General features: G+C 38.5%; 3 protein-coding genes and 1 long non-coding RNA gene across 8 annotated transcripts in view; 2 read left to right on the top strand and 2 right to left on the bottom strand.

Moving 5' to 3' along the window:
• LOC149917099 (uncharacterized) overlaps positions 1–4,033 on the top strand; it is an 11,357-nt gene extending 7,324 nt beyond the window's left edge. The window contains exons 4-5 of the long non-coding RNA XR_016468854.1: positions 427–480; positions 3,905–4,033. This is a non-coding gene — a long non-coding RNA (uncharacterized LOC149917099). The remainder of the gene's footprint in view (positions 1–426; positions 481–3,904) is intronic.
• The window catches only part of PLEKHS1 (pleckstrin homology domain containing S1), a 16,924-nt gene extending 2,915 nt beyond the window's left edge, over positions 1–14,009 (bottom strand). The window contains exons 1-14 of one of the 2 annotated variants that reach the window (XM_031597772.2): positions 13,892–14,009; positions 13,525–13,653; positions 12,265–12,356; positions 12,053–12,159; positions 11,419–11,553; positions 10,388–10,460; positions 9,801–9,908; positions 9,013–9,108; positions 5,556–5,657; positions 4,473–4,588; positions 2,794–2,979; positions 1,852–1,953; positions 1,238–1,373; positions 403–491 (exon numbers count right to left, since the gene is read on the bottom strand). In XM_031597772.2, coding sequence (XP_031453632.2) covers positions 423–491; positions 1,238–1,373; positions 1,852–1,953; positions 2,794–2,979; positions 4,473–4,588; positions 5,556–5,657; positions 9,013–9,108; positions 9,801–9,908; positions 10,388–10,460; positions 11,419–11,553; positions 12,053–12,159; positions 12,265–12,356; positions 13,525–13,555 — 1,353 coding nt within the window. In that variant the 5' untranslated portion in view covers positions 13,556–13,653; positions 13,892–14,009 and the 3' untranslated portion in view covers positions 403–422. The remainder of the gene's footprint in view (positions 1–402; positions 492–1,237; positions 1,374–1,851; positions 1,954–2,793; positions 2,980–4,472; positions 4,589–5,555; positions 5,658–9,012; positions 9,109–9,800; positions 9,909–10,387; positions 10,461–11,418; positions 11,554–12,052; positions 12,160–12,264; positions 12,357–13,524; positions 13,654–13,891) is intronic. The other variant, XM_090145517.1, reaches the window with a different exon arrangement.
• Positions 10,542–23,176, top strand: LOC149917098 (uncharacterized). 4 transcript variants are annotated; one of them, XM_090145519.1, is made up of 5 exons: positions 10,542–10,759; positions 10,841–10,904; positions 16,341–16,431; positions 21,760–21,847; positions 22,407–23,176. In XM_090145519.1, the coding sequence occupies exons 1-4, from the start codon at positions 10,603–10,605 to the stop codon at positions 21,844–21,846; spliced, it is 399 nt and encodes a 132-aa protein (XP_090001645.1). In that variant the 5' UTR covers positions 10,542–10,602; the 3' UTR covers position 21,847; positions 22,407–23,176. The 4 variants fall into 4 exon arrangements, 2 of the variants coding, with proteins under 2 accessions (XP_090001645.1, XP_090001644.1); XR_016468853.1 differs by lacking the exons at positions 10,542–10,759; positions 10,841–10,904 and adding an exon at positions 13,923–14,090; XM_090145518.1 differs by lacking the exons at positions 21,760–21,847; positions 22,407–23,176 and adding an exon at positions 18,943–19,607 and having other exon boundaries at positions 10,542–10,904.
• CASP7 (caspase 7) overlaps positions 17,266–26,425 on the bottom strand; it is a 21,525-nt gene continuing 12,365 nt past the window's right edge. The window contains exons 3-7 of the mRNA XM_031597454.2: positions 22,072–22,220; positions 20,972–21,100; positions 20,327–20,502; positions 19,618–19,756; positions 17,266–18,890 (exon numbers count right to left, since the gene is read on the bottom strand). Coding sequence (XP_031453314.2) covers positions 18,667–18,890; positions 19,618–19,756; positions 20,327–20,502; positions 20,972–21,100; positions 22,072–22,220 — 817 coding nt within the window. The 3' untranslated portion in view covers positions 17,266–18,666. The remainder of the gene's footprint in view (positions 18,891–19,617; positions 19,757–20,326; positions 20,503–20,971; positions 21,101–22,071; positions 22,221–26,425) is intronic.

Raw genomic sequence — 26,425 nt, 5'->3', positions numbered from 1 at the left:
TCTGTTCGCCTTTGCTTTTCTGAAGCTGAGAGTAAGGTGTTCCAAACATTGTTCCCACACTCCTAGCTGATTCAAGAGATAGCAGTAAGTCAATATAATTCAGTAAAGAGGTGAACAGAGGCATGAAACTCTACTTCCTCCAGAATTACAAGGTGTATAGATTTCAAAGGTTATATAAATGATTTGACCTTCAGCCTTGCTCGTGTAACAGAAACAGATACATAGGAAAAACACAACCATTCGTTGCACCAAAACAAGCTATTAAGACATAAAATGAAATTTTTCTGTTCTTTGTCCTCAATGACAAAATCTGTCTGGCAGCTCTGGAAGGTACAGAATTTCTCTGTATGCTACATATTCCATTCTTCTCCCTGATCCTTTCCCTTGAACTTTGGCACTTACTTTGTCATTGACGTCTTTTTTCAGGAACATGAACAGCCTTTAGCATGGAAGGTATCTGAATGTGGAATCCTACATACAGTAAGTTTCACCTTAAAAAGAAAAGGTAGGAGATGCTGCTATATAGATTGTTACTAATGATAAATATTTGTGCTGCCATCTGACTTGTGTTGTAAGGAGCTAAGTAAAAAATATTCTGGTTAGAGAGATTAATATTATTTTTTCTTGTTGAAACTGGCTTGCTTTTCTTTTGGTGGCAACAACATCTGTAGACATCAAGTTTCTCAGTAAAACTAAATATAAAGATATTCCTGTATGGTTCAAAGGACTTCAGCATTGAAATACTGAAAATCTGAAATCTCAGAGAAACATAGATATCTACATGTAACAGATTACTGCAGTGTTAAAGTATCACTTAGAAATCTCCTACATTCTTACAAACAAACAAAAAAATGGTTTAGTACCAGGCAGTGAGTTTGTGTAGTGCTAGATAAGGAACTAAAAGTGGGAATCTAGGTGATTCATTTGCCAAAGTTTTCAATTCACAAGCCTTAGCAAAAAATACCAAGCAACTTTAATTTAAATTTTGGGTTATGCAGACTCCTTCAGATCAAGACCTCAAACACAATAATGCAGATCTTGCCATCCCCAGGTAGCACAGGACTAAGAAGTGCTACCCTGAGTGATGCTGAGGGACTGTTTGGTACGGAGGTTATTCATACCACCGTCAAAACAGGATGAACTGGTTTGAATAAAGCCATTTGAGAGGCAAGAAGCATCTTGTTTTCTCATTTGGTGCAATTCATTTAACTGTCACTTTGAAGTTAGCCAAGCATACCTCCTTTTGTGTGGACCTGCTGATGAACAAGGAAGCTTCCTCCATGTTCTGTGGGTGCAGATCATTCACAGCCACTATACGGTCTCCATGGTTAAATAAGCATCCCAGTCGGCAAGGACCAGTCCACTGGGAGACACTAACATGTATGGAGGACAGACAACAAGTGAGTCATAAGGGATATACAATTACCAGTTACTGTCGACAGAACGGAAAACAGGATTGCATTTATGGCACTGCCCTCTGGAAATGACACATGGACTGTGTGACTTTACATCTTCTTGATCTTGGTAGCAAGTGAGACTGATGCTAGCAGCATCACCAGAGATGCTGGGGATTCCATTCTGAAAATGGGGCTAGACTTGGTGCAGGTCCATTTATGTGCTGCACATTTGACCAAAAAAAATTTCCCAAGGCATTTCAACAGGCTGAAATTAAAACTTATTAGCGTAAGTTATAGTTATGGTACAATTGCAAGGATCAAAGATCTGTTGCTCTCCTGACTGGACCTTCATGCTGCAAAACTCTGCATATGGATGTGTATGCTTCTACCCCTACACTGACTGTGTCACTCGTTCACACTTGACAGTCACCATCGCGCAAGATGCAGGACTTACCATATTTGTCCTGCTGCTTCAGTAAGTTTTAGGTAACTGTTAATATCTGCCAGGGGGACCAAAATATCCAATTCTTGCAGTTGTGTCTTATCTGTAACTTGACTGTGAGAGAAAACATTCAAGATCAGGCACCCTTTTACCACCCTTAAGTGGGGAGTTGTCCTTGAGAGCAGCTCGGCAGAGAAAGACCTAGGGGTCCTGATAGATGAGAAACTTAACATGAGCCAGCAGTGCGCTCTGGCAGCCTGGAAAGCAAATGGGATCCTGGGCTCCATCAGGAGAGGGGTGGTCAGCAGGGATAGGGAGGTGATTGTCCCTCTCTACTCTGCTCTTGTGAGGCCCCATCTGGAGTACTGTGTTCAGGTGTGGAGCCCTCAGTACAAAAAAGACATGGAGATTTTGGAAAGGGTCCAGAGGAGGGCCACGAAGATGATCAGGGGGCTGGAGCACCTCCCCTATGAGGACAGGCTGAGGGAGTTGGGTTTGTTCAGCCTGGAGAAGAGAAGGTTGCGGGGCGACCTCATTGCAGCCTTTCAATATCTGAAGGGAACTTACTCCCAGGAGGGGAGTAAACTCTTCATAAGGGCTGATAATAGCAGGACACGGGGAAATGGTTTTAAGTTAAAAGAGGGAAGATTTAGGTTGGATGTTAGGGGGAAGTTTTTTACTAGGAGGGTGGTTAGGTGCTGGAACAGGCTGCCCAGGGATGTTGTGGATGCCCCGTCCTTGGAGGTGTTCAAGACCAGGTTGGACGAGGCTCTGGGCAACCTGATCTAGTAAAGGTGTATGTTTGGTGGCCCTGCTAGGCAGGGGGGTTGGAACTACATGATCCTTGAGGTCCCCTCCAACCCAGGTCATTCTGTGATTCTGTGATTCTGTGATTAAGTGGATCCCAAAGACATATGTGTCTTCTTAGCAACAAGAAATGGGGGAGGCACTTACCTGAGCAGTATAGACAGCTGAACCACTGAAAGTGGTGATGAGTTTTGCCTTCTTGTGAGGAAAGACTGCTGTGTGGTGCTTTCTGGGAGTTTTACATCTGTGTCTGCTTCCAAGTTGCTTGGACTTGCACTGTTTTCCAGGCTTCTGGGAGGAGAATGGGGCCTGTCGTGTCTACACGTTAGACTACTGAAAAAGGAATGGTGATAAAAAATGAACTGGTTTAGCCATTCCAGACACTCCTGCTGGAGTCAAATAGCTGTCAGTGAAGAAAAGAATAACAAGTTCTTGTAGAATATCCAGTGGGCAAAATTACGGCTAGGTAAAATAAACTGTCCTTCTAAAAATGGGCTGTAAATCCTAAAATAAACCTTTTCAGTATTTAAAGACTATTTATTTAGCCCAAAAACATTCCAGCTAACAACATACTTTTAGAAAGAAATGAGTACAGATTGTTGTCCTTGGCTTTACCACCTTTTGTGGGGATGTAACGCTGTCCTCTGAGGGATACAATGACTCAGATGGGCTTGAATACTTGGGTTATTTGATAAGGCTTATAATGCCTGTAGTCAACTCTCTTCACCTTGAACAAGGTATGGGTTAGTAGCATATTGAGTCCAGTGTCATAGACTTGTGATGTTTGTAGAGTGAACTACTCCAAAAAGACTCTTAAAAATGCAGGTGAACAAATTTATTGTAATAATAATCTGTCTTCTGGGCCTGCGTTTCTGACTGCCTCCCACTACGTGAAATAATACCTGGCTGTCTGTAGGTGGCAGGACATAGCCAGCAGCTATGGATTAGCCCTTTGGCTCATTACTTTCATGCAGTTATGATATAGGCACTCATTTTTATAGCATGCCAGGCTGTATTGTACTGGTTGTAAAGTTTCCTGGTGACACCACCAACTGCAATGCAATGTTCAGGTCTTTGTTTCTGACATACCAAATACTACACCCTCAAAGTACACAGCAACACAGCATCAGACATATACTTTGGGGAAATGGTAGGAAGGAGTTGACCAGTGCTAATGCTGTATCTTACTGGAAAAACTAGGAGCTAATGCCACAAGTCTTAGGCCTTTTTTAACTAGCTAATACAGTTTTCTTTGCAGGGTGCCTGTCTGAATTGTTGCTGGAACTTGGCTGAGGTATCTGAGCACTGTGGTGTGCTGTTACGTCCTTAAGGCCTAGATTAAGTATCAGTCAACAAAATGTGCTGTGCCTCTTGTCAGAGCCTGTCTAAACGCTTGAGTTGAAATGTGGCATTAAAATTTCACTGTGGTGAGTTTGAACTTCACTCCTGTATTTCCACAAGCTTTGAACTTTCTGAATCAAGACAGAAGGAAAAACTCATTCAAACAAGATGCAGCCTTTAGGTGCTGTGATATAAATACTATGAACAACAGCTCTAGCTATACCACTTGTAATTTGCAAAGCTTTAATGGAGATGTTTAATACAGTGTCGAAACATTTGATTTTGCAAAAGAATGGTCAGGCACTGGAATAGGCTGCTTGGGGAGGTGGTTGAGTCACCATCCCTGGAGGTGTTCAGGAAAGGTTTAGGTATTGCAGGGAGGATCATGCTTTAGTAGGTAAATACTGGTGGTAGAAGGACAGCTGGACTTGATGATCTTGGAGTTCTTTACAACCTTGGTGATTCTATGATTCTATGTTACTTACAGTGACTTCATTGACTCATAAGCATTCTCCTTTACTGGCTGCCTTTGACACAGCTTCTCTTGTACAGGGATATCAGGCTCAGCTGTGGGGTCAATCTCCGATATTTCACTATTGCACTGTTAGAAACACATAACAACGTTAAGAAATAAATATTCTTGCTCTGTCAACAGAAAAAAAGAATCTCAATTATCTTGTTTTGTTCAGTGCTTGTGCTGTTTAAGACCATTAGTTAGTACAGCTTGGTTTACCTCAAGTAACTCACTTCCCAGAAACTGCAAGCTAGAAATGTGGTTGAAACTTAGAAATTCATGCTGTCTGGTATAATAGGTACTATCTTTTAGGTTGGAATGTGACCTCTTAAAATTTGGTGATTTTAATTTAGGAAAGTCTTCAAATAAGATTATATATATATATATATATATATATATGAGATTTATTTCATTTAAAGCACTTAGATCATATGATAAAATTAAGTTGTTAATGCCCTTCAGTTATCTGTACAGGCTTTGGAGAGAGGCAGTGACTTCTGCAGCACCCTGCCTGGCTTAATGAGCTTCTCATGCCCACTGACTGTATGGGAAATCCTGAGAAATGAGCCTCCCAAATTCAGTGCCAGTATTTATTTAAGATTACCAGTATGATTCTTCCTGCTCCCTTCTTTCACACTGAAATGCACACATTGAAATGTTTCCTGGCATTTGAATATTACTGCTTGGCTTTATGCCACTTACTGATGCTACTGATTTAAAGTAGCACTGAAAATGTTGTACAGTTAGTATGGTTTTCATGTTTTGGTAAGACAAATGTCGATACAATTGACAAAAGTCATTTACAACAGTCAGTCTGAGGAATTTCAACAAAATCAGCAGTATGTTTTGTCAGAATGCCACTTTTTAGCAGGAAGACCTTTGAATTCAGCATTTTTTTCTTGTATACATTAAAGCTTTATTACCTATTGCTTTATCTACGTACTTCTGTGGCAAGGTATTAATTGGTTCCTCATACCAGTTCCTCTTTGGGTCTTTGTGTGTGTCTGTCTCCTTGGAGCTGTTAACAAAACAGAACTCACAACTAATAAACTACCTTTGCTAAAAGGCTGCTGGGTGTTTGGTAATAAGGTTCTTCTTCCTTTTCTTCGTTTGAATCTGATGACAGATTTTCCTCAGTCTTACCCAGAGTTTTATCCTGTGAAAAAAATGTTTTTATTTGAACAGGTTCACTTATATGGGTTATTTAACGTGTATTTTGCCATTTCCACAGGAAACACACGCACAAAATTAGGCACTAGTATTAGTATTTCTGCTAGATGGATTTGTGGTAACTAGGCAGTTGCAATTGACTTCATGTTCAAAACTGTTATTTTGTTTAAAAATCAAGTGGGCTGAATACTACATATATGGTTCTGCATGCTTTTATGTACTTGTGGGCAAAACTCTTATTCGTCTTAAAGTTCTTACACTAGAAAAAAATCTATGGGAAATCTGGAAGAGGATTGGGAGATATTTGTCACTTTTAAGCAGTTTTTAAATATTATCAAGTGAAGAATGCATGTGGGACTTCACTGACTAATGGAAAGTTTATTAACTCTCATTTCTAGAACATAGTCCAGGGGGCTGAAGATCTGATACTGAATCCTTTATATCCTGAACGATATTCTCCCAGGTTCATTAATACCTCAATAATTAAGTCTGCGGCTATTTGGTAAGTCAAGAAGAAATTAATCTTTCCACAAACCTTTCTAAATACAAATCGCTCATTTTTATGTTTCCCTGTAATGAAGAGTACAGTAATTAGCATTTTGCTGCCTCCCAATGCAATTCTCCATGCCATGTTTGTGATACAACCATTTTTAATCTTTCTACTTACATCCTTGGTTTCCATGGTAATCATTTTAATAATTGCTAAATATGCCACAGAATACATTACTGTTTTCAAGGTAAAGTAAATTAAACTAATTACTCTCTTAGATGTAAAGAGAAGAAACTGACACTGAATAGAAATTAAAGATGATGAATGTATTTTTGTTCTTTGTTGGTGTAAATGACATAAAAAGCAGCCCACGCTGCAGCAGTCAGAACAAACCAACGAATGGTCCTTCAAGAAGTGCATAACCATACTCCTTTGGGAATGAAGACTGGCTCTGTGGTCATGATCTAAAATCATGAAGAAGTTTCCTAGTGATGTTTCGGGGGCTTTGGGTCAATCAAACATGTTAATGCTTGGGGAAAAGGTGAAGGAGGAAGTAATATTAAGACTTGAGATCCTCCAACTCCTATGAAATCTCAGAGTAGACAGCACTCATCAGCTTCCCAAACTGAGCTTTTGATTGCTGACAGTGGCCACTTTTGGCAAATGTGTATACTGTCTCTCCATGTCATCATCACAGACTATGAGAACAATGGAAAAGGTTAAACAGATCACTGCATTTTCTTAAAGAAGTTTGATGGCATCTACGTTCCTCTGAATGTTTTACAACCAGAGAAGTTTCGCTAACTTCAGTCTAAAATTATTCACAGCTGTACAGCTAAATGAGTTCTTTAAGTCTGTGTTGAACCACAGTGTGTATTGGTGTTAGAGAGAAAGTGGGTTATGAGGGAAATTGGCTGTAGCAAAAAATGTGAATGATAGGAAATCATCTGGGTGATTGTCAGTTTTGGATTCCTTGGGGAAAGGACTAGAAGTTAATGCTGCCCTGAATTTCTCCTTCAAAAAGTCATCTCCATCATGTATTGATGCTGGACTCTTGACCAGTTTGTCTGGGTACCTGTTATACAGTGTAATGCAAATTAGAATTCCTTATTTTGATGCATTTTGGATATTAAAAGCCACATGTGCAAATAGCTAATGCTCAGTTGCTGAGTCAGGTGTGGTTTGGTAGCTTGAAAACATGGGTTGAAAGGGAACCAGATTCTCAAAGCGTTCCTGGGTAGCTGTGTTCCTGCCCGTGTCACCAAACTTAGCTGACATCGAGAAGCCTGTCTGCATGAACAATGGCTTCTGACCAGTTTTCAAGATCAGGGCCTGGGTGACGGAACTGCCAATAAAAAGCAAATCTAATCAGATGCTAGAAATAAAGAGTCATACTTCTAACAGGAAGTAAATACAAAGGCTTAATCTGAAAGTCAGCTGTCTGGACATCACTGAGCAGAGAATAGATCTGGGGATGTTAGCGGATGTTAAACTTATGAGTCAAGTGTAATATTTTTATCAAATGCAGAAACATTTTTGCTCCTCGTTAGCTGAATGGCGAGGTTATTTATTATGACACATGCTGAAATAATATAAGCTTCCTGATACTCCCTCTGCTTCAGGCTAAAGAAAACAGGAAAATCCAAATTCCTTATCTTTGAATGCTCCTTGTCAGCCTGTACTACTCTGGCTAGCCACATACAATACGTGCTCTCAGAGTCACTGTGAGTATAAAGGATTAATGAATAAGACAGAAATGACACATATAGGAAAGAAGCAGAAAGAGAGCCTTGGTATGCATCCAAGAACTGTGATAGCTCAAGTCAAACTAAGAGCTAATACAATGCATTTCAGAGCTCAGACTCAAAACTGAGTGATTGCACTTTCACAAATTACAGTGCCTCAGCTGAACTATTATAACGACCCACGGCATTGCAATGTAATTTCAGCTATTTTCACTTCAGTCCACTAAATCAAAGTGTATTATATCATACTTGCTGCCAACCTGTACAAATGGATGGTGATTGCAGCATGTGATTCGCTGTCCTGTTATCTGTGATAGCAGAATAGATTCTTTCCCTGTATCTCAGCTCCTCCAGATCATAGTCCAATGCATAAGCTGCCAATAAAGATAGGTTTATACTCCACTGCCTAACTGCATACTGGTGTGGTTGTGCTGTCAGTTCTGCTGGCTGCTGTAAAGGCAGTAATCCAGGACAGAGGGTGACTGACAAGCATCTGAAACTGCTGCAGATCTTTTTGTTCAGGGAACATAGGTTAGAATACTTTGTTAATAATCCATGGTAGCACTTGTCCTTCTATCTTTTTAAATAATTCCAGTCAGATATGGAAACTAAATTACTGGAAGCCATATTTATAATGATACAATGTCAGCTTTAAGGTGTACTTCAGTCTGATTTTGTTTTGTAGCTCAATAACTCTGATTCAACTGCTGCTTGCGGCGGCTGCAGAAGGAAGCCTAGAAGAGTGTGGCACAGCTGAGAAATATGACAGGAGGGACAAATGCTCAAGCAGTGCAGCTTCAGAGTAGCCTTTTATGAAACTTGAGAGAGCTGCCTCAAGGTGCAATCTCTGCTTGGAAACGCTGTGGAACTGCCCCCAAGAAAAAGTAAACAAGGGGTATTTAAAGCACGTTCTTACAAGGTTATTTTCAGTGCTAAATGAGACAGCTGACTAGCTATGTTTAAGAAACCCATATAAAAAAAAGCAGGTCAGCGTGCTGGAAAACTAGGTGAATAATCTGTAGCTACTGATAGTCAGGTGACACGAGAGCCAGTAGTCACCTCTCCAGACTAAGCAAGTCAAGAGCAGTTTTATTTGTTGTGCTCACCAGTCTTTGAAAAACTCCTTGTGGTGAGTTGCTCTGAGCCTGATGAGGACCAGGATCTGAATTTGGCCTGTTCTTATCTTCTGAGGCACCATCATCCTGTATACAGAAGAAAAAAGTGTTGACTCCTAAAGATACACTGGAGATGCTTTACCTGCATTCAGCTTCCTCCATCAAGGCTATTTGAGCATGACTTTGTGACTACAGAAACCAGATACTCATTCTGACACCAAAGGACTAAGACTTTCTACTTAAGTATTGAGAGAGAATATCTGAAAGGCACAGACTGCAAGAAGTGTGGGCTGCAGTTGGACAGCAATGGGCTGAAATTCCCCACTAGAGTTTAAAGCTCAGAGAGACAAAGAACAACAGCAATTAGCACAGAACAGCAAGGGTGTGGCTAGCAGCTCCTGACACAATCATCACATGTCTTCTCCAAGGTATGTCAGAGCTAATCTGCAGCTACTTTATGCCGACCAACTTTTGCCAATTATTTAAGATGGACAGTGGATACCAGTGCTCGCTGCTGTCATCACCTGTCTTTACTTACAGACAGACTTACAAACCAACATGCCAGTACTGCTTGGCATGTTACATATTTGTGGGGGCTCTCTGATGATGTTAACATCCTGTTCCTGCTTGGGAACCCCAGTGCAGAGCAGTACAGACCACCTGGGCACTCACTGCATGAGCTCTGAAGAACTTTTGATTGAAACTACCAACTATGTAAATCAAATTTCACAGCCACCCCCGACAGCAAACTCATTATTAAAGATGGGTAATCCATTTACCATCAGGTAGCTTTGCCTTCCCAGGGAATCGATCATATCTATAGAATTTGAGAACAGTGGCATAGAGAAGGACCGGCTTTTGACTTCTGAATTTGCAAGATCTTGGTTCTAGAGAAAAGATAACAGAAAGGTAAGACAGACACCTGAAGGGCTGGAGCTTGAGCTGGCAGGGTCTCCAGCTGGTTTGCAGCACTGACAGACTAGATGTGTATCATTTTGTAAAACAGCATGTAAATAGATCCAAAAAGCACACAGTAAGAATTACACACACATTTTCATCCTGACACATCAAAGGTACAATTCATTATAGCACAGTGTCAATCACTTTCTAATTTCCATGTGTCTTACTCTTCAAAGAGATGCTTTTGGTGTAAGAACAATCCCCATGCAAACAGACTATGGAATGCCTGCTTAATGCTTAATGCCTGGAGTACAGGATTTATATGGAAAATTAATTTCTGATTAACCAAGGCAAGGGACAGGTGACAAGGCCAAAATCAGGACAAGCAAATTCCTTGCTTTTGCGTGGCTTTCTAACGAGATTACAAATTTCTTTCCTTCTAAAATCAAGTATAGTAACATGTCACCTGAGGGCAGCATCCACCTCTTTTGGCCTCCGTGATGGAAGATATGGCTGTGACCCAATCCTCTATTTCCAGCCTGTGGGTTAGAACAATAGAAGTTAATACCTATTCCTAGGTAAAACACTGGGAAAACCCATTTGCTCACCTACTTCCTCTCACGAGCCTAAAATAATGCCTCTTGAAACCAACAGGGAAAATCTGCACCATTCCTTCAGGAGATGGATGGAAAAACCTGGCCTCAGAGACATGTAGCCCCAGCCCAGAAGGTACGGCAAGGCTTTTGTAGGGGAGGTGCAATGGTGCTTTCTGCTTCATTCTCTATGTGTAGTGCTGCTCTGCTGACTCTTGAAGATAGGGCTCGGGAATGCAAGCAGGGTGAGAAACTCACAAAAGCATGTGTTCTGTTCTGTGCTTCAAGTGGGTTTCATTGGATTAATTCTACATCACTTCCTATAGAGCCTTGCTGTGAGAGCAGTGCCCTGAGCGAAGGCGTGGAGAGGAACGCTCAAGTGGCACACAGGTATGTGTTTTGCTTCTGTGCTTATCAGCAATTCACACATCAGGTGCTCTTCTGCCCTAGGGCAGAAAAACCCTGCCATGCCTGTAGCTGGAAAAAGTGAAAAGAAGTGGGAAGCTGCAGTGGAGAAGTGCTGTGCCAAATGTCCTGCCTCACTGAGCCAACCACGTAGGCCGCAGCGATTCCTGCCCTGCTGCAGGCTGGATTGCAGTGAGCAGAGCAGCTTGTAGGTATGCCCTGAGCTACTCCTTTTGAGATCGGCCTTCTCTTCCAGCTGGTTCAGCTGTCTGTAACAGCAGGAAATTAACCCAGGCATGGGAAAAGTGCAATAGAAGAGAGCAACTTTCCTTCGGATCATTCAGCTGAGCCACTTTGGCCCAGGTTGCTCAGGCACAGGAAGAGGTGGGAGCTGCTGGCCGGAGCTGCAAAGGAGTGGGATCATGCCTTGTGGCAGCAGCTTGGAGCTACATTAGCTTATCTGCAATATCACATTGCATTCACACATCTCTCAGCCTACCTGCTCTTCCCAATGAGGTAGTAACATCGGTTTTCAGTAGTGATGGATATCACCTCTTCTGGAAAGCATCTGAACATCTTCCTCACCATCACCATTATTTCAGAATTACTTATGCCAATTTCTACACTTATGATCCTGTTAAGACAACCACATGAAACATTCTTATTCAATTATACATACATGCAAACATACTATTCTTTGCAGGTTGAGAGGTACCCTGCCATCTGTAAGGTGAGAAAGTTTGTGTGTCTACACAGTTACAATGGCATAGTCCATCCTTACTTTTGTGTAAGTGTGCAAAGGATTATCTTCACAGAAAATATAATCAACTGTAGGAATACAGCCTTTGGGATCATGGAACCAAGCTGTCTGCTTTGCAGGTGCGTCACCACAATTGCTCAAATGAATGTATAAAATTTCATCAAAATTATTTAGGATTTTAACTCCTTAACAGTGTAAATCATACACTGTAAGTTGTACCTTAGGCCTACAAGATCCTAAGGGACTCTTTCATTGTTTTCAGTAGGATTTGGTCAAGAACCTCAATCAGGAACAAGTGCCTGCACAATTAGTGGTCAGTTAAGATGGGTAATAGAATATTTAAATTAAAAAATGATGTATTTCAGTTACATACTGATCAACAGCTATGGAGCCTTTCATGCACATTCCTTTTAGGTACTTCAGGACGTAATTGCCCTTGTTGGATTTGGACAGGATGAAATAACGCCTTTTCCAGGAATTCTGCCAAAGAGAAAATCATTTGTCTCTTGTTAAAACCTAGGGTAGCAGAAGTATCTGACATTTGGTGGGAGATTGCTGGAATATGACCGATCTGTGTTCATGTACCTTGGAGTTGATAAGATGATGAGGTGGTGACTTGATGAAGAATCCATGCTTGAAAACTCCACCTTCAGGGCAAAATGGGTTTTGAGCTTCTGCTAATCAAAGAGAAATGAATGGCATCGTTACTCTATTTGTTGCCAATTAATCTTTTAAAAGAAGCTTCTTGAAATGAAAATTGTTGCTAAGCACTTGGTTTCTGAACTTAAATGACCATAAAGCACATTCAATTAGAGAAGAGAAACACAAATCAAAGCTATAAAGTACAAGACCAGGCCCTGCTTCCTTGATGCCACTGTTACTGCTGACAAATGGCCAAAGCTGTCGGCGAATGATAGAGGTAATATACTGTGTTGAGGGAGGTGGCTCAGAAGATATCATGAAGCTCTGTCTTATTTAAAGTTCTTATTTAACTTCTGGGGTCTGGTCTTACTTAGCTTCCTTGTTAGTGAACTGAAAGGCAGTGAATGGCACCCTAATGAAATCTGTAGATGGCATTCAATATGGAAAGGCAAACACCTCAAAAGATCATCTTACACTGCAGATCATGATGCAGCAACTGGAAGAAGTCTTACAGGGAAAATAGAAGCTAAAAGCATAGGGTTAAAAATATGTGAATATATTTGTTTGTGACCCTATGTACCCTGTGCACAGCTGTAGTGTAACGTTCATGTTTTCTAACCACTGGTGGAGTTCTGATCAACAGCTCAGTTTACTAACACCCGGTGAAAGGAGTGCCAATCTCATTCCATTTTTTAAGCCATAAGCCCGATACGAGATGTTAACACTTTTAAAGAATCCAGTGACTGAAGAAAGGGCAGTCAACCTCCAACAGCCTAGTGCAAATTCTGGGAAATATGGTAATACATCAACATCCAACTTTGTGGAGAGAAACACTTGGTTCTGAGATCCCATTTACTGCTGACTTCAGTGGAGGTAAGACTTTATTGTTAGTATCATAGAGCTACTGACATATCTTCCAGTTCCCAGTTAATTTTTAAGGGTTTTAATGTTTTTAGAAATTTCAGTCCAATCTGTTTCAGGTGCAAGAAAGATTCTGTTGTAACGGGAAAGGCTGCATTTAGGACAGATTCTTTAAGGGAGGGAGTGGAGGAGTAGAATTATCACAATACACTGTTTTTGCTATTTAAAACAAACTACTTGGCAGCTGGAGGCAAGTGAGAATAGTATCAAATATTGAAAAGAATGTTTTGCAATCTGATTCAATCGTACTGCTAACAAATCTTAGTAAATGAAATTTTGTACCTTCCGAGTTTTTTCTAGTTTTTGAAGCCATCCTGATTATTTTTCTACTGAGACAGGGAAGTAAAAACCTTGAAGCTAATTCCTTTCAGTCTTTCTTGCTGAGCAACATTTCACTGCACGCGTGGTTGCCTGAGAAAATAACAAATATCTCAGAAATGTTTGTTTTCATAGTGATGGTTAAACTATATGAAATTAAACATAGAAAAAATCCCTAAGAAACTACAGATACAACTATAGTTGTTATTCACTTAAATATATCGCTATCTATAATAAAATAATATAAGATTATATGTTATATGCGATAGTGTTGTATTTTATTCTTAAATCATAAATATAAAACGATGCACTACAAAATTTATTAACTTACATGATTCAGAGGGATGATTTGCTCAGGGTGTGAAGAGACCTGCCAACAGAACTGCATTTTGCCCCTTCCTTTGCAGTAGCCTCCCCAGCTGTACCCTAGGAACATTGCATCGCACCTGTTTCTGATACTGCCTTGGCAGTGAGATAAGCTCTGTGTGCCCTGAAAGTGCAAGAACACAGTGGTGTGCATCTTTCAGAAGGTAAAAAAGTGGCTTTAGTTACTTTGACGTGATTCAGACTGTGGGCTTTCAGGCAATACCCTGCTGTACACGAGAACAACCGTTGCTGGAGAACTCTGTAGAGCATTTCTGCTTACGCTTTTTTTCAGGGAAATTAGATTAGTACAGTCTTGCTTCTTTTGGAGAACTCTTTGTACAACTCTTTGGTTGGTTGCACAATAGCTGAGACAGACTGTTACAAAATTTAATGCCTAGGTTTTTCATCTATTGCTTACCAAAAAAAAGGACAAAAATTATTTCCAAAACTGAAAACTAGCTGCACAAAAAATCAAATGCTTAATGTCAGTAATAGGGGGACACATCTGGGGTTGCAGTGAAAGCCAAAGTAATATTCCTCCCAGTGTGACTGACAAAGTCACTCTGACTGTAAGTGATACACCTCTCAAAGCAGCTTTCCAACAGCTTGTAACAGGATAAAAGTCTCATCTAGGTCTCAGTAAAAGTCAAGATTTCCAGGTGGAAAGATGAGATTACAGCAAGCTTTTATCACTGCTGCCTCACTCCATTTTGGAAAAGAAGTTTTATGTGTTGTGTTTAATCAGTTTTTCACTTCAATGGAAGCAACCTATTAAGCACGTTATGTTTAATTCAGAACAAACAGTGCCAATTCTGTGATTATACCCCATCAGATTTTTGTATACCTGACATTCAGAGATTTGATAATTTCAACCTTTTGGAAAAGCAACAAGGCACTTCAGTCAAAATGCAAATAAAGTGCTGCAAATGAGTAAGAAGTGCACTATTATAAACCTTCAAAAATATAATGCCAAGATCAGGAAAACAAAGTGTGTTAATACTTACAGGTGAATGTCTTTCTAGCGTAGAAGGTCTTAGAGAAATGCACCATCAAACATTTCCAGATTTCCTGTATTGTTTTCTGCAGCAAAAGACGATGTGTCCTCACTCTGCACTGTGACTGCTGACTTAAAGCTGTTGTATGAACACAAACACCCTGAAATATGACCCACAAGGAAATTCCAGGTTCTGCCTGGAGAAGCAAATTAAAGACTGTTCTGAAAGGGGAAACCCAGATTAGTATTCACTTACAAACAATTAAAAAAATACCTGTTTGTGGCAGCCATGAATGTCTCCCAGGAGGAAAAAAGTCTGGAGATACTTTTTATTTTTTTAAACTGGTTTCTAAATAGTCCCTTTCTTTTCCCTGGAGCTGTGCCTGGGAGATCACATTCACTCGTGACTGGGAGAGAAAGTAACATTAAGAACCATAAAATGATCATGCAGTGCCATAAAATGTTACCAAGTTTAGATTACTAAATAAAAAAAAAAACACAAGGTGGAATGGGTTTTCCTACCCTACCTATGTCCTAACTGTACTTTTATTGCAGGGTCAATGTCTGTCCTGGTTATAGGTGACTTTCTGCATTCTCTTCAGAGACATCCAGCATATCATTAATGATCATGATTTTCAACTGTTCAGCTATTCCTGCTAGTAACAGAAATGCTTTTAGACAAAAGAGATTTTTAAATTTGAATGGGAAATAAACTCAAATGCCCTGCAGCTTATAAGTCACAATTCAGTCATCTGGCATTGCTCAAGTCACAAGGTCAGGCTTCCTTACTCTGAACGTGTTCCTGCAGGTTAAATAATATTAATGCTTCTTGGACATGATCTAAAGTAATGCTCTACATAGCAGAGACGTGGGCCCCTACACAAGAGAATTATGTTTTTCTCTCAAAGTTATCTTTCCAAGTTGCTTTCCTTTCTGGCAGCATCTTCATGTATTTTATGCCTGATCTTTGTATACTTCATATACTGGACAAGCTTGGAGGTTGCTTAATATTCAGGCTTATATTTCTTCCCTTCTCTGTAAATCAGCATATAGAATTGCTGTGCTCCTTTGTTCTATGTTATCATATTTTTTTTCCAGGAAACCTTTGGTCTACCAGGAGAGATCTCTTAAAACCTGATAATACCTATTTGCTTGACGCATTAGAGAGCTTTAGAGCTTCAGATAACATTAGTGTTTTGTCTTTTTTCTTAGAGAGACAGACTCTGCTTCACCTGTTAGTTGGAAATTCCCATGTTGTCCTTTTTTTCTGTCCATATGAGTAAATGTACAAGATCTGGTAGATACCCACTCTGTCTACCCTTTTTTTAAGACAACATGTCAAATGGGGCAAGAAGCTTTTCCTACTGCTAGTGTAAACTAATGAATGCTAATTGCTTTTATTCCTCATCACCATTCACAGGGAACCTCACCAGCCACAAGCTGAATCAGGGGCTACTTGTGAGGCAGCTAAGAGTGGTGAGATGCACACGAACCCTGGCAACGGGAGAGAGGTATGTAATGATCCATCTTAATTACAAGCAATTTTGAATGACACTGATGGCCTTTTGCTTCACTTGACAGAAGTGGGTAAAGTCTACATTTTTGCAGTGCTTCTAAGCAAAGATAGATTGACAATAGCTTTTTAAATAATTAAAGATTGTTCTCAAACAACCTTTACGAATAAAGAACTGCACAAGAAGAAGCCTGCTCCTTAGCTGTTATACTGTTACATTTCTTGGTATTATTTTATAAACCTGAAATGCTCTGTTTCAGAACCCCTACTTGCTCCCTTATTGTTCCCAAGGCTTCGTGGCTTCAGAACCACAACGTACCTGAATGAAAGGGTGGTTTTGGTGTCAGGGTAACTTTGTTAGCAGAACTAGCTTAGTAAAAATCTACCAATGAACTGCAGTGAAGTGTAAGAGCTGAATACTAAAATGTTGAATTGATACATTTCTCATGGTAAAGCATTTCTGGTATTTCTCCAGTGCTAGAAAACAGTTTAAGATAGAGCTGTTTGCAGGAACTAATGTGAACTGCTAGAGCACCATACAGTGTAATGTATACAAACACTTTATGCACTGGGCAAGTTTAAGGGCTGGCAAATCAGGAGATTTCCATTGAAATCTTTTCAATAATTCTGGTTTACTCTATGAAAGGATCTGGCCTACTTAACCCAAACAATCATATGCCAGCTTATACTTCCAAACTACTCTCCAACTGACACAGGAAACCTCATCTTGATAAAGATGCAGAAGACCAACATTCAAGACTTGAGAAAAGTTTTGGGATGTATTTTGGTTGGTTTTCACTTCACCAGATCAAATGACGAACAGGCAGGTGTTCATAGGAAATTAAAAAAACAGGTCTTTATTGATATTATGCTCAAGACTTCCACAAAACAATAATTTATTTAATTCAAACAATTGTAAATTTGACTTATGAAAAAGATATGCCTCGCTATGCTACATTTCCTGTAAGAAAATATACTTAATAGAGAGAGAACTTGGCAAACAGCTGTTTTCTTAGATTTAAAAAAAATAAAGAGTACATTAACTAGGAAAGGGGCAAATAACCTATCATTTATCAGTCTAATCAAAACATTAAAATTACTTTTTTCAGCTAGGTATCATATTTAAAAAGAATATAAAAAGTAGAAATATAAGCATCATTGACATAACTCCAAAATACAAAATCAAGACAATATATTCACTAAAAAGGCACTTCTGGTTTCTGATTCAAGTAAGTATTTCTGGTCTTGGTGAAATTCCTCACAGATAGAAGTTAAATCTAAACGTGCGTTTCTTACTGGAATACATAATTCTGTTGTTTCAACATTAAATTTTAATGTTTTATAGCAAAGTCAAGGCATTAATTTTTTCTGGGTTCAAAACTTATGAATCAACATGCAGACGTTCTTATTTCTGCAAGCAGAGAAACTGCACGACTATTGTGTCAGGCTGTTCTCTCAGATAACTGTCATTTACAAGGCAAAAATCTTCATAATGGTATTTTATTAAGGTATTATCTAATTAGTTTGCCCACTTTTAGAAAAACCAAAATGAAAATCTTTCTATTTGATACATTTCCATACCATTCAGCTGAATCATCTGCAAATAAAATTAACCTTATGCTAGGAATGATAACTAAATTGACATCCATATTAAGCACAGTGCATCCATTACTCTTCATCAAGAGTGTTCTAAAATGGAAATAAATTTATTAGACTAAGAAGCACCCCTTTGAATAGCTACAAAGTCAGTTTCATCTCTGGACATATTTATTGTATGATGGTCTTTGGAAATTTCCAAGGAAGTTACAATTCCATGAGATTGCAGTGAAAGAAAAGATGGATTTCCACTGATATGTTTTTTTTACAGATTTTACAATCTGTTCTTTGGAGTAAACTTTATGGGTCAGGTAACTGACTCTCAGAACATCTTCAGCACCCCTAAATCAAGACAGCTACACTAAGAGAAATCAAAATTATTTGTAATAGAATCATGGAGTCTATGATTCAATGATTCTAGTACAAATAAGAAATTAACTACAGGATTGATTCACAGCATTTAGGTGGTCTTTAAAATATTGCATATTGTCCATTTGTCAGATACCCAGCTTATACAATATGTAAATCTAGTGTAATTACATTTTTGTTATTAAAAATTGTTACTGCAATTTATTATCAAATCTTCACCCCAAAATTTATCCCGATCTCACATTACTGGCTGTAATAAAATATGCTTTCAGAAGTAAAGTTCCTTAGTAAGCATAGAGACTACGCAAGGAATTTGCTTCTTCTCACTGAAGCGTGGATCATCAGACTGTGATTCAAAATTTGTGGCAACCACATAGTTGACCCGTGTGAGGATCTGCATGATCTCAAGTTGTTTTCCATGTTCATTTAGCACAGAGCACAGAGACTGCACAAACCAAGAGCCTCTTCCAGGATTCCTCCAAGAATAATAACCTTACAGAAAAGAGATTAAAAAAACGTGTTTTTTTCCCTCTTTCTCCTTAAGACTTTGTGCTGAAGAGTGGAGCATCAGAGAGAAATGTACCAGTTTGTGTGAAAGATTCTGGATAATCAGTAACTGCAGACAAAAACTTCAATTCTTATTACACCTGTCACAAATCTTGTTTCACTGACAAGGAAAATAATGTGTATTACCTTTCTAACCTTCAGCATATTAAGGTACCATTCCCTATTTTTTCATAGAACACATTTTTGCAAAAATTCATGCTATAGCCCATCCTCTTCTTGCATTTAAATTCAACATAGTTACTAAACTAGCCTATCTATGGCTGGTATCACCTTCCTCTGCCATCTGTAATGCCTGTGCTTTGTCATCTGCCAGATTTGGACTTCCTCCTGTTTCAGCTCATTGTAAAAGTAGAAAATGGAACATACTGGCCAAACTAGCATCCTATACTGACCCTCACTGATGGACAAAATGCTAAGACATGGTGTCTTAGCATGTCTTAGCATTTTGTCCATCAATGAGGGTCAGTATAGGATGCTAGTGGTTATACTACTATAGCTGTGATGCAGAGAAAAAAGCTGGTTCTGTAAAAATAATATGTTTTATCAGAGTAACTACTATAGATGAAAAATCTTGATTGGCAACTGATAAATTTTTAGGCTTCTTGCCTCTATTACTCCCCTTTTTTTTTTTTTTTTTTTTTTTTTTTTGTACCTGGCACTGTGGAATATGCAAACAGAAAATCTGCTTCTACTGGGATTTTGTATCTAGGATTGGCATCCGTTTCCAGAGTATCATTTGCAGGTCCAGAGTCAGTTTGTATACCTTCATCAAACTCAGAGCCTCGGCATGCCTGAAACAGCAGTGAAGATGAAGAGAACTTGATCAGTAAGGAGAAATGAGGTGTTTATATTATAATGTTTTTTTTTTAAAACATTTTTTAATGGATTTTCAGCAGTACTTTGTATGTATAAGAGGCAAGAAAGTAGAAAATAAGGCTACCAGGGGAGACTGAAGAATTTAGCAGAATGCAGTAATTTGCAGACACAGCCTTTACCCAAAGATACTTAGCCAGAATTATTTCTATTGATAATCACATACTGTTCTCAGCACTGTCTGCACAAGATGGAGGTTATCTCTATTGGCTGAAGTTCATGTATTACCCAGCACAAAAGGAAACCATGTGCAAAAAAGTGGATGAGGAATATTGCAATGTGTTCTTTACATCTAAGAATCCTGCATGTAAATCACTTTTTAAAAGCAAACAAGATAAAAGTCACCTGTATTTAACTTCTCTCCACGCTGTTTTTTTTTTTCCTCAAAACCTCTACCAAATTCAGCAAGATAACTTTCAGAGCATTTCATGACAAGTCAAGTGACATAATATGTTTTCCCCACTGCAGCAGAAGGATATAATATTTACCTGAATGAAAAACAATTTGGGTTTGCCTATCAGGCTTTTACATTTGTCTCCTCTGAAGAGTGCAGTCAGGTGTTTGATAGCCATGGGTCCATCAGTGCCATAAATGAGACCTTCTTCCCCATGGCTTAGAAGAATACAGGCAAAACAAGCAGCATCACTGTGATTCTCTTCAGCAGCTACAAATCAAATACTTTTTAGCCAAAAGGTAGCAACATTTTAAATGGAAAATTATATTTATCAAACACATCTTTCTGAGACTAAACAAAGAGTGGGAGTCATAAAAAGGAATAGATAAAGATAACACAACCCAATTTTTAAGAATGTGATGAATAACTTGAATAAATGAACATAGAGTTCAGCCCACTTGATTCAACAGGCTGAACTCTTAACTATACGGAATTATTTCAGTAGATTTGTCATCTACCATGACAACAAAACTATGCATTTCTGAATTTACACTGGAGGAGGAGGAATTGGGGAATTAAGGCTAATCTGTTCAGAAATTGAATCTTTCTCTAGAGAAAATCCCATTTCATGGGGCCTAAGCACTCTGTTCTAATCTGACCTGCTCTGTGCAGAGCATTACTTAGGTGACCTCCAGAGGTCCTTTACACAATAAATTACTTTATAATTCTAAATTTTTACCTTGTTTCAGTAGTGTTTTCATATCCTCACAGCTTCGGTCATTGTATGTGTGAACATCAAAACCTAAGCTTCTGAAACTCTTAGAGAGATCTCCAGCATCTTTATCAGTGCCATTGCGTGTACCCATTCCTACCAGAAAAGAAATAGTACAGTTGATTGCATATTACACAACTTAAAATAATTTATATGTCCAAAGGCAACTTTATGTTCTTAATTTATATACAATGTCATGATGACATGAATTTAAAACAATCCTCTAACAACATCCTTGGCATTCAGAACAAACGATGAGTCTTGTTTTAATGCAAAATAATGCAAGGTCCAATGTGAACATGTATTTTATGCTGAAAAATGCTGGTTTATCTCCAGCATCTTGCAACATGGGACCTCTGTGGAGAATTCTATCTTCTTTTGGTTATGCAGAGTAACATATGCACAAAGCTCTTCGAGGAATAACTGTTAAAAAAGATTCCCCATGATACCCCAGTAAAGGAAATTAATGTAAATTCTCTGAAATAAGCACTTCATTTAATTTGTATGCCTAGCTGGTAGAGGAAAAAAAAAAAAAAGCCTTCAAAGTTGGCTATATCACAAATATCTGTCTGCTTCAAAACTGTATGCAATCTGGAAAGTGCAGCTGACACTGGATTGTGAACAGAACACAGCTATGGGTATTAGCTTTTGTAATGCAGCTATAGCTATTAGGTGCAGCTCAGAAACAGAGAAGTTACAGCACAGGCTGCAGATAACCAAAGTTCAGGTTTTAACAATACAGTCTTAAATTCTAGGACAGAAGTTTAGTCGGAAGTTGGCAGAACAAGCTGATGTGCTTTTTGAACCACCTACTGCAAAGGAGCTGCAAAGAGCTACTCTAATGTAAGTTTTAAAGAACGGGAACAAACAATACTTATCAAATAAAGTGAATATAGTCATTAAAATTCCATGTCCGAAAAATAACAGGTTGATTGATTAATGAAAATATAAAACTTCTACAATCTGTAATAAGTGTCATCGAATCACAGAATCAAAGAATGGCTTGGGTTGGAAAGGACCTCTGAATGTCATGTGGTTCCCTTCTCAAGCAAGACAAAGAATGTTACCTGTTTTGTCTTCAAAATTTTTGTTGTTTATAATTATACATTTGCCAACTTTCTTGTAGTTCATATTATACTGGAATGTGGGTGTAACAATTCGGTACTGGTTACTGAGAGAGGACTTTGGCTGCTCTTCTTCTCCATTCTTCTTTTTCCTGAGTGAATCAAATGAAAAAACTGTAAATGACCAGTCACATGTAAGGTGCTTATTTATCTCAACTCATGCCACTGGGGCAGCACTACTTGATGTTTTGATTTCTCTTATGCTTCTCTTCCTTCATATTTCATACAGAGATGTAGAGATATTAACTCATTGCTTAAGTCTCATGATTTCCATGCAGTATTTGGATACTTATGATGGTAAAATCACCCCTGAGTGAATTGCAGTCAACTGCAATACATGCAGACCTTGACCAAATATCAGGCTGGCAGCAGTCTTCTGCAAACTACGGTTCTGGATGTAAGTACTATTTTAATTTTACTATAAGTGATTCATGTAAGCCCAGACAGATCTTCCTTAATAACTATTCCAAGGATGATGAGAAGATGTACGATTTATCCTATAAACATTCTCCAGTAATATACTGTGCACTGATGTTCCTGCTATAAGATGGAGTCTTAGACTGAATTAGAAAAAGATGCTGCTGAGAGACAGTATGGACTCTACCCACCAATTTATTCTAAATTAAATATTATAGAATGAATCCATGACAACCTGCAAGCACACCTGAAGTACAAGCATGAGGAACTCAGTAATGCTTGCTTTTTGAGGTGGACTTTTCTGTCCAGCCAAGTGATTTCTGATGTTGATGTGATCTCCACAAGCAGAACTGAAGGCAGGGAAAGCCTTCAAAAGCTCTGATGAAACATTAGAAATATAAGCAAGCTTTAGAGCAGGCCTGCTTAGAAACAATACTTGGGAAAGGGCAGATAGAAGGTATCAGCATCTTGTGTCCAGCAGTGTTTATTGCTGCAGTCTGAGAGGAAAACATAACCTATTTTGTCAGCACAACCAACTGTACTATACCGTTTCTTTTAAACAAGATTAGATTTGTCCCATAATGTCCATTAAGTACTTTCACTATTCTCACTTTGACATATTTCTAGAAAATTACCCAAGCTATTTGCTTCACTAATAGTCTTCAGAGATGAGATTGCTGTGAATTGATTAAATGTTGTTTAGGAAATGTACTTTCTTATCTTCCTGATTTAACAATTGTTGTCTCTAACAATTGTTGGAGTCTCCAAGTGTCCTATTTTTTATTACTAAAGGACAAGACTAACTGGAAACCATAATAAAGCATCTCCAGATGATTCATTATGTTCAAATGCCATGGCAATTCAATTTTAAAACAGTTTCTTCTTATCTTTGAGTGTCCTCATGCTCTGTTATAAGTGACCAAATTAAATAGTTGCATCTGGCAGGCTTTCTCTACACTCTTTTTTTACCCATCATCCGACTGTCATCTCCCCTCTTAGACTTCTTTTAGAAACTATGAAACAAGATTTTGAATTGTACCTACTTGAGGACTGTCTTTGATACTCTGAAAGTACAGGGTTTTATTCTGTCAAACCACAAATATTGGTATTCTCCCTACATACTGCTTCTTGAGGGCTCTGAGAGCAATAATTAAATATGCTTCGCCTCAAGAAAAGATTTTAACCATTTTAAAGAATTATCCACAGCTGCATGATGTTAATATTACATTTGGGTTTCAAAGAGATCATGGGTTCTTATTTTAGCCTAAAATTCCTCCTAGTCCAACATCACAAGACAGCCCTTTGGAAAAAGAAAAGAGAAAAAGAAAATTCAAAGCAAGAAGTAAGCACTCAGGTCAATGAAGAGACTAATTTCCTCAGTCCATGCCCTCTTCAAGTTTATACAAATTTATCCAGCTTCACTGACTTCCTGAATATGCTGTATGACTAGCAGTGGCTGTTACACACACTAAGATATTTTCAAGAGTATTCTACACAAATTTCTATTGATGTTCAATCCATGAACAGTTTTGAACACTTGGAATAGATCTACCTACATGGTGCAATATCATATTTACACTGTCCACTCCAAAATGCTAGAAATGATCTAATTTGAGACAAGAAGTCACGCAGTCACATTACCCAACAAAGAACTTCTCTGAAAATAGCAGCTGGGGTTAAGTGGCACAGTAAAGCAGCCACACAACTTCTCTGAAACCACTTAACTTCCGAGTTCAATAGTTTGCACTCATTCATGCAGAAATTCTCAGGACTTTAAGAGATATAGCTGCTGCTGATACTCCCAAAAGCATGCCAGAAGCTCTACGCTGTTCAGTGTCAAAGGCCACAGACAAGCCTTGCCAGTGTGACAGTCCACATGAATCCATCGTTTAATTTCCCCATTCCTTCACAAAGGATACTATGGTTTTGTTCTAAATGATTGCTTCCAAGCTTAACAGGATAATCAGATAATAAGCAACCACAGCATATCTTGTGGGGTTATGCCTGTCGTTCTTTTACTGGCAGACAACAAAACAGTTCCAGAAATCTTTTGGTACCTGTCCAAATTGAATGAATAAGAAAGCAAAGGTTGTGCTGTACACTTATCCCACACTGCAATCCAAGGAGAATTCTTTTTTTTTTTTTTTTTTTTTTTTTGATTCTAATTGCTACACCAAAATAGGGCAATTTGGGAATTGCCTGAGTGGCTTAAGCTGATTGTTTAAGGTTCCACTCTTCAGTTTAAACAAGTTAAATCATACCTAGTAATAACGACTAATAACGTTATAAATATGTACTAATCAGTCCTAAAGGGAAATTCCTTGTCAGTGACAGGCTGTCTTATGACTGAAAGCATAAAGCTTTCTAGACAAATTTTGATTTTCTAAGCTTTGAACTGGACACGTTAACATAAATGTTTACCATTGTTGTTCTCTAAGCTTTCTAATCACAGTATTTTCTGAGAGCATTTCCACGGGTTAATTATGTGCTTTTATAAACTGTTGTCAACTATCTGCTCTTAGTTTTATTTCTTTCTGCTTCTCTGATATCCAACGTCTTTAATTTCCCTCTTTTTGGATTCAAAATTGCCCAGACTAAACAGAAACTTGAATTTTACAACTGTTTCCTCTTCTTTTAGTTTTTAACTACAGCCATGCCTTCATTCCTCACTCTGCTACTCTGATCTTTTCCCTTAGACAGAAACATTCTTCTATCAGTGCTCTCACATATTTCGTGTTCTCTTATTTCAGCTGAGAGTCCAGAAAAATCAAAAGTCCACTCTGGCACCCTCAGGTAACTTGAACATTTTTCTACTTATTCTTACAGTGTTTCTAAATCTAGGGCTTAGGCCTGACAGTGGCATGCCTAGGAACATGACTTCATCAAGTCTACGCTCAGCATCAACCCTAGGAAAAACATCATTATCAATTTCTCACATTTCAAATACGAAATGAAAGTTTCCCATAGCATTTATCATTGTGTTACTGAACTTGTAAATAGCAAAGGCCAAATTTTTCGTCATTATGACTGACTAAAATCCTGTCAGTGTTAATGGAGATACCTTCATTTGTAGGAACTCAGATCTTGACTGCCTAAAGAAATGATAGTTATCACAGCAAACTTTTTTCTGTTATGCTTTGGGTAAATCATGATTTCCATATGTAAAGGTATGAGAATTTAAGGATAAAATATCCCCTGTTAACTATTAAGTATACCTAAAGATTATTTTCAAGAAAATGAAATCTTTACAGTTCTATTGAAAACAGTGTCTCTGAGCAGTCCCAATTTCCTCTACTTTGGCTTCCCTTCTTCTAGTGTCACTCTGCACTATCTTTGCTACCATGGAGAATTATGACATAGCAGTGTACTAAGAATCCTTTAACAGGTGAGCTTCCAGTCTCTCATCATCTCCTAACTTCTAATTAACTTCAAGCAAAGCACAGTATTTCTGTGGAGGTCTTCAGCTTCCATTCCATTGCATAATTAATGCCAACTGTGAAATCTGTCTTTGTGCAAGGTGCAAAAGCTAGTAAACATAAAAAAAAAAAAATTAAAATGCCTGTCTGCTTTAATATATGGACTCCCCTTGGAACAGTAGCAGCATGACACAGGTAGAAGTCCCAAGAGAGAGAGTGGATTAAAGGAAAACAGGAAAAAAAGGCAATGTCTAGGGTAGAAACTATTCACCAATCCATTCACTGAACCTGAAAATTAAAAGTAATTTAAAAAGAGACTGATAGAAATTTACAGACAGCAGCTTTTCTTTTTTTCCTGGAAATGTGAGTGTCTCTGCATTAAAAGCAAGCAATTCAGTGACACCAAGAAACACCCAGGACAGAAACAAGGCTCTTCAGAAAAGAACAGTCACTTATATAGGCAA

The sequence above is a fragment of the Phasianus colchicus genome, chromosome 8, assembly GCF_987193195.1.
Source record: "Phasianus colchicus chromosome 8, bPhaCol1.hap1.1, whole genome shotgun sequence".
Taxonomy (NCBI): Eukaryota; Metazoa; Chordata; class Aves; order Galliformes; family Phasianidae; genus Phasianus; species Phasianus colchicus.
The sequence above is the reverse complement of the archived record's forward strand: the minus strand, read 5'-3'. Positions and strand labels throughout refer to the sequence as shown.

What these genes read in the sequence shown, in the direction of transcription:
- LOC149917098 (XM_090145518.1), top strand. Translation starts at nt 10,603, where the DNA reads ATGGATGGAAAAACCTGGCCTCAGAGACATGTAGCCCCAGCCCAGAAG. An exon ending in AACGCTCAAGTGGCACACAG is followed by an intron (nt 10,905 to 16,340) that starts GTATGTGTTTTG and finishes CACCATTCACAG; the next exon opens with GGAACCTCACCAGCCACAAG.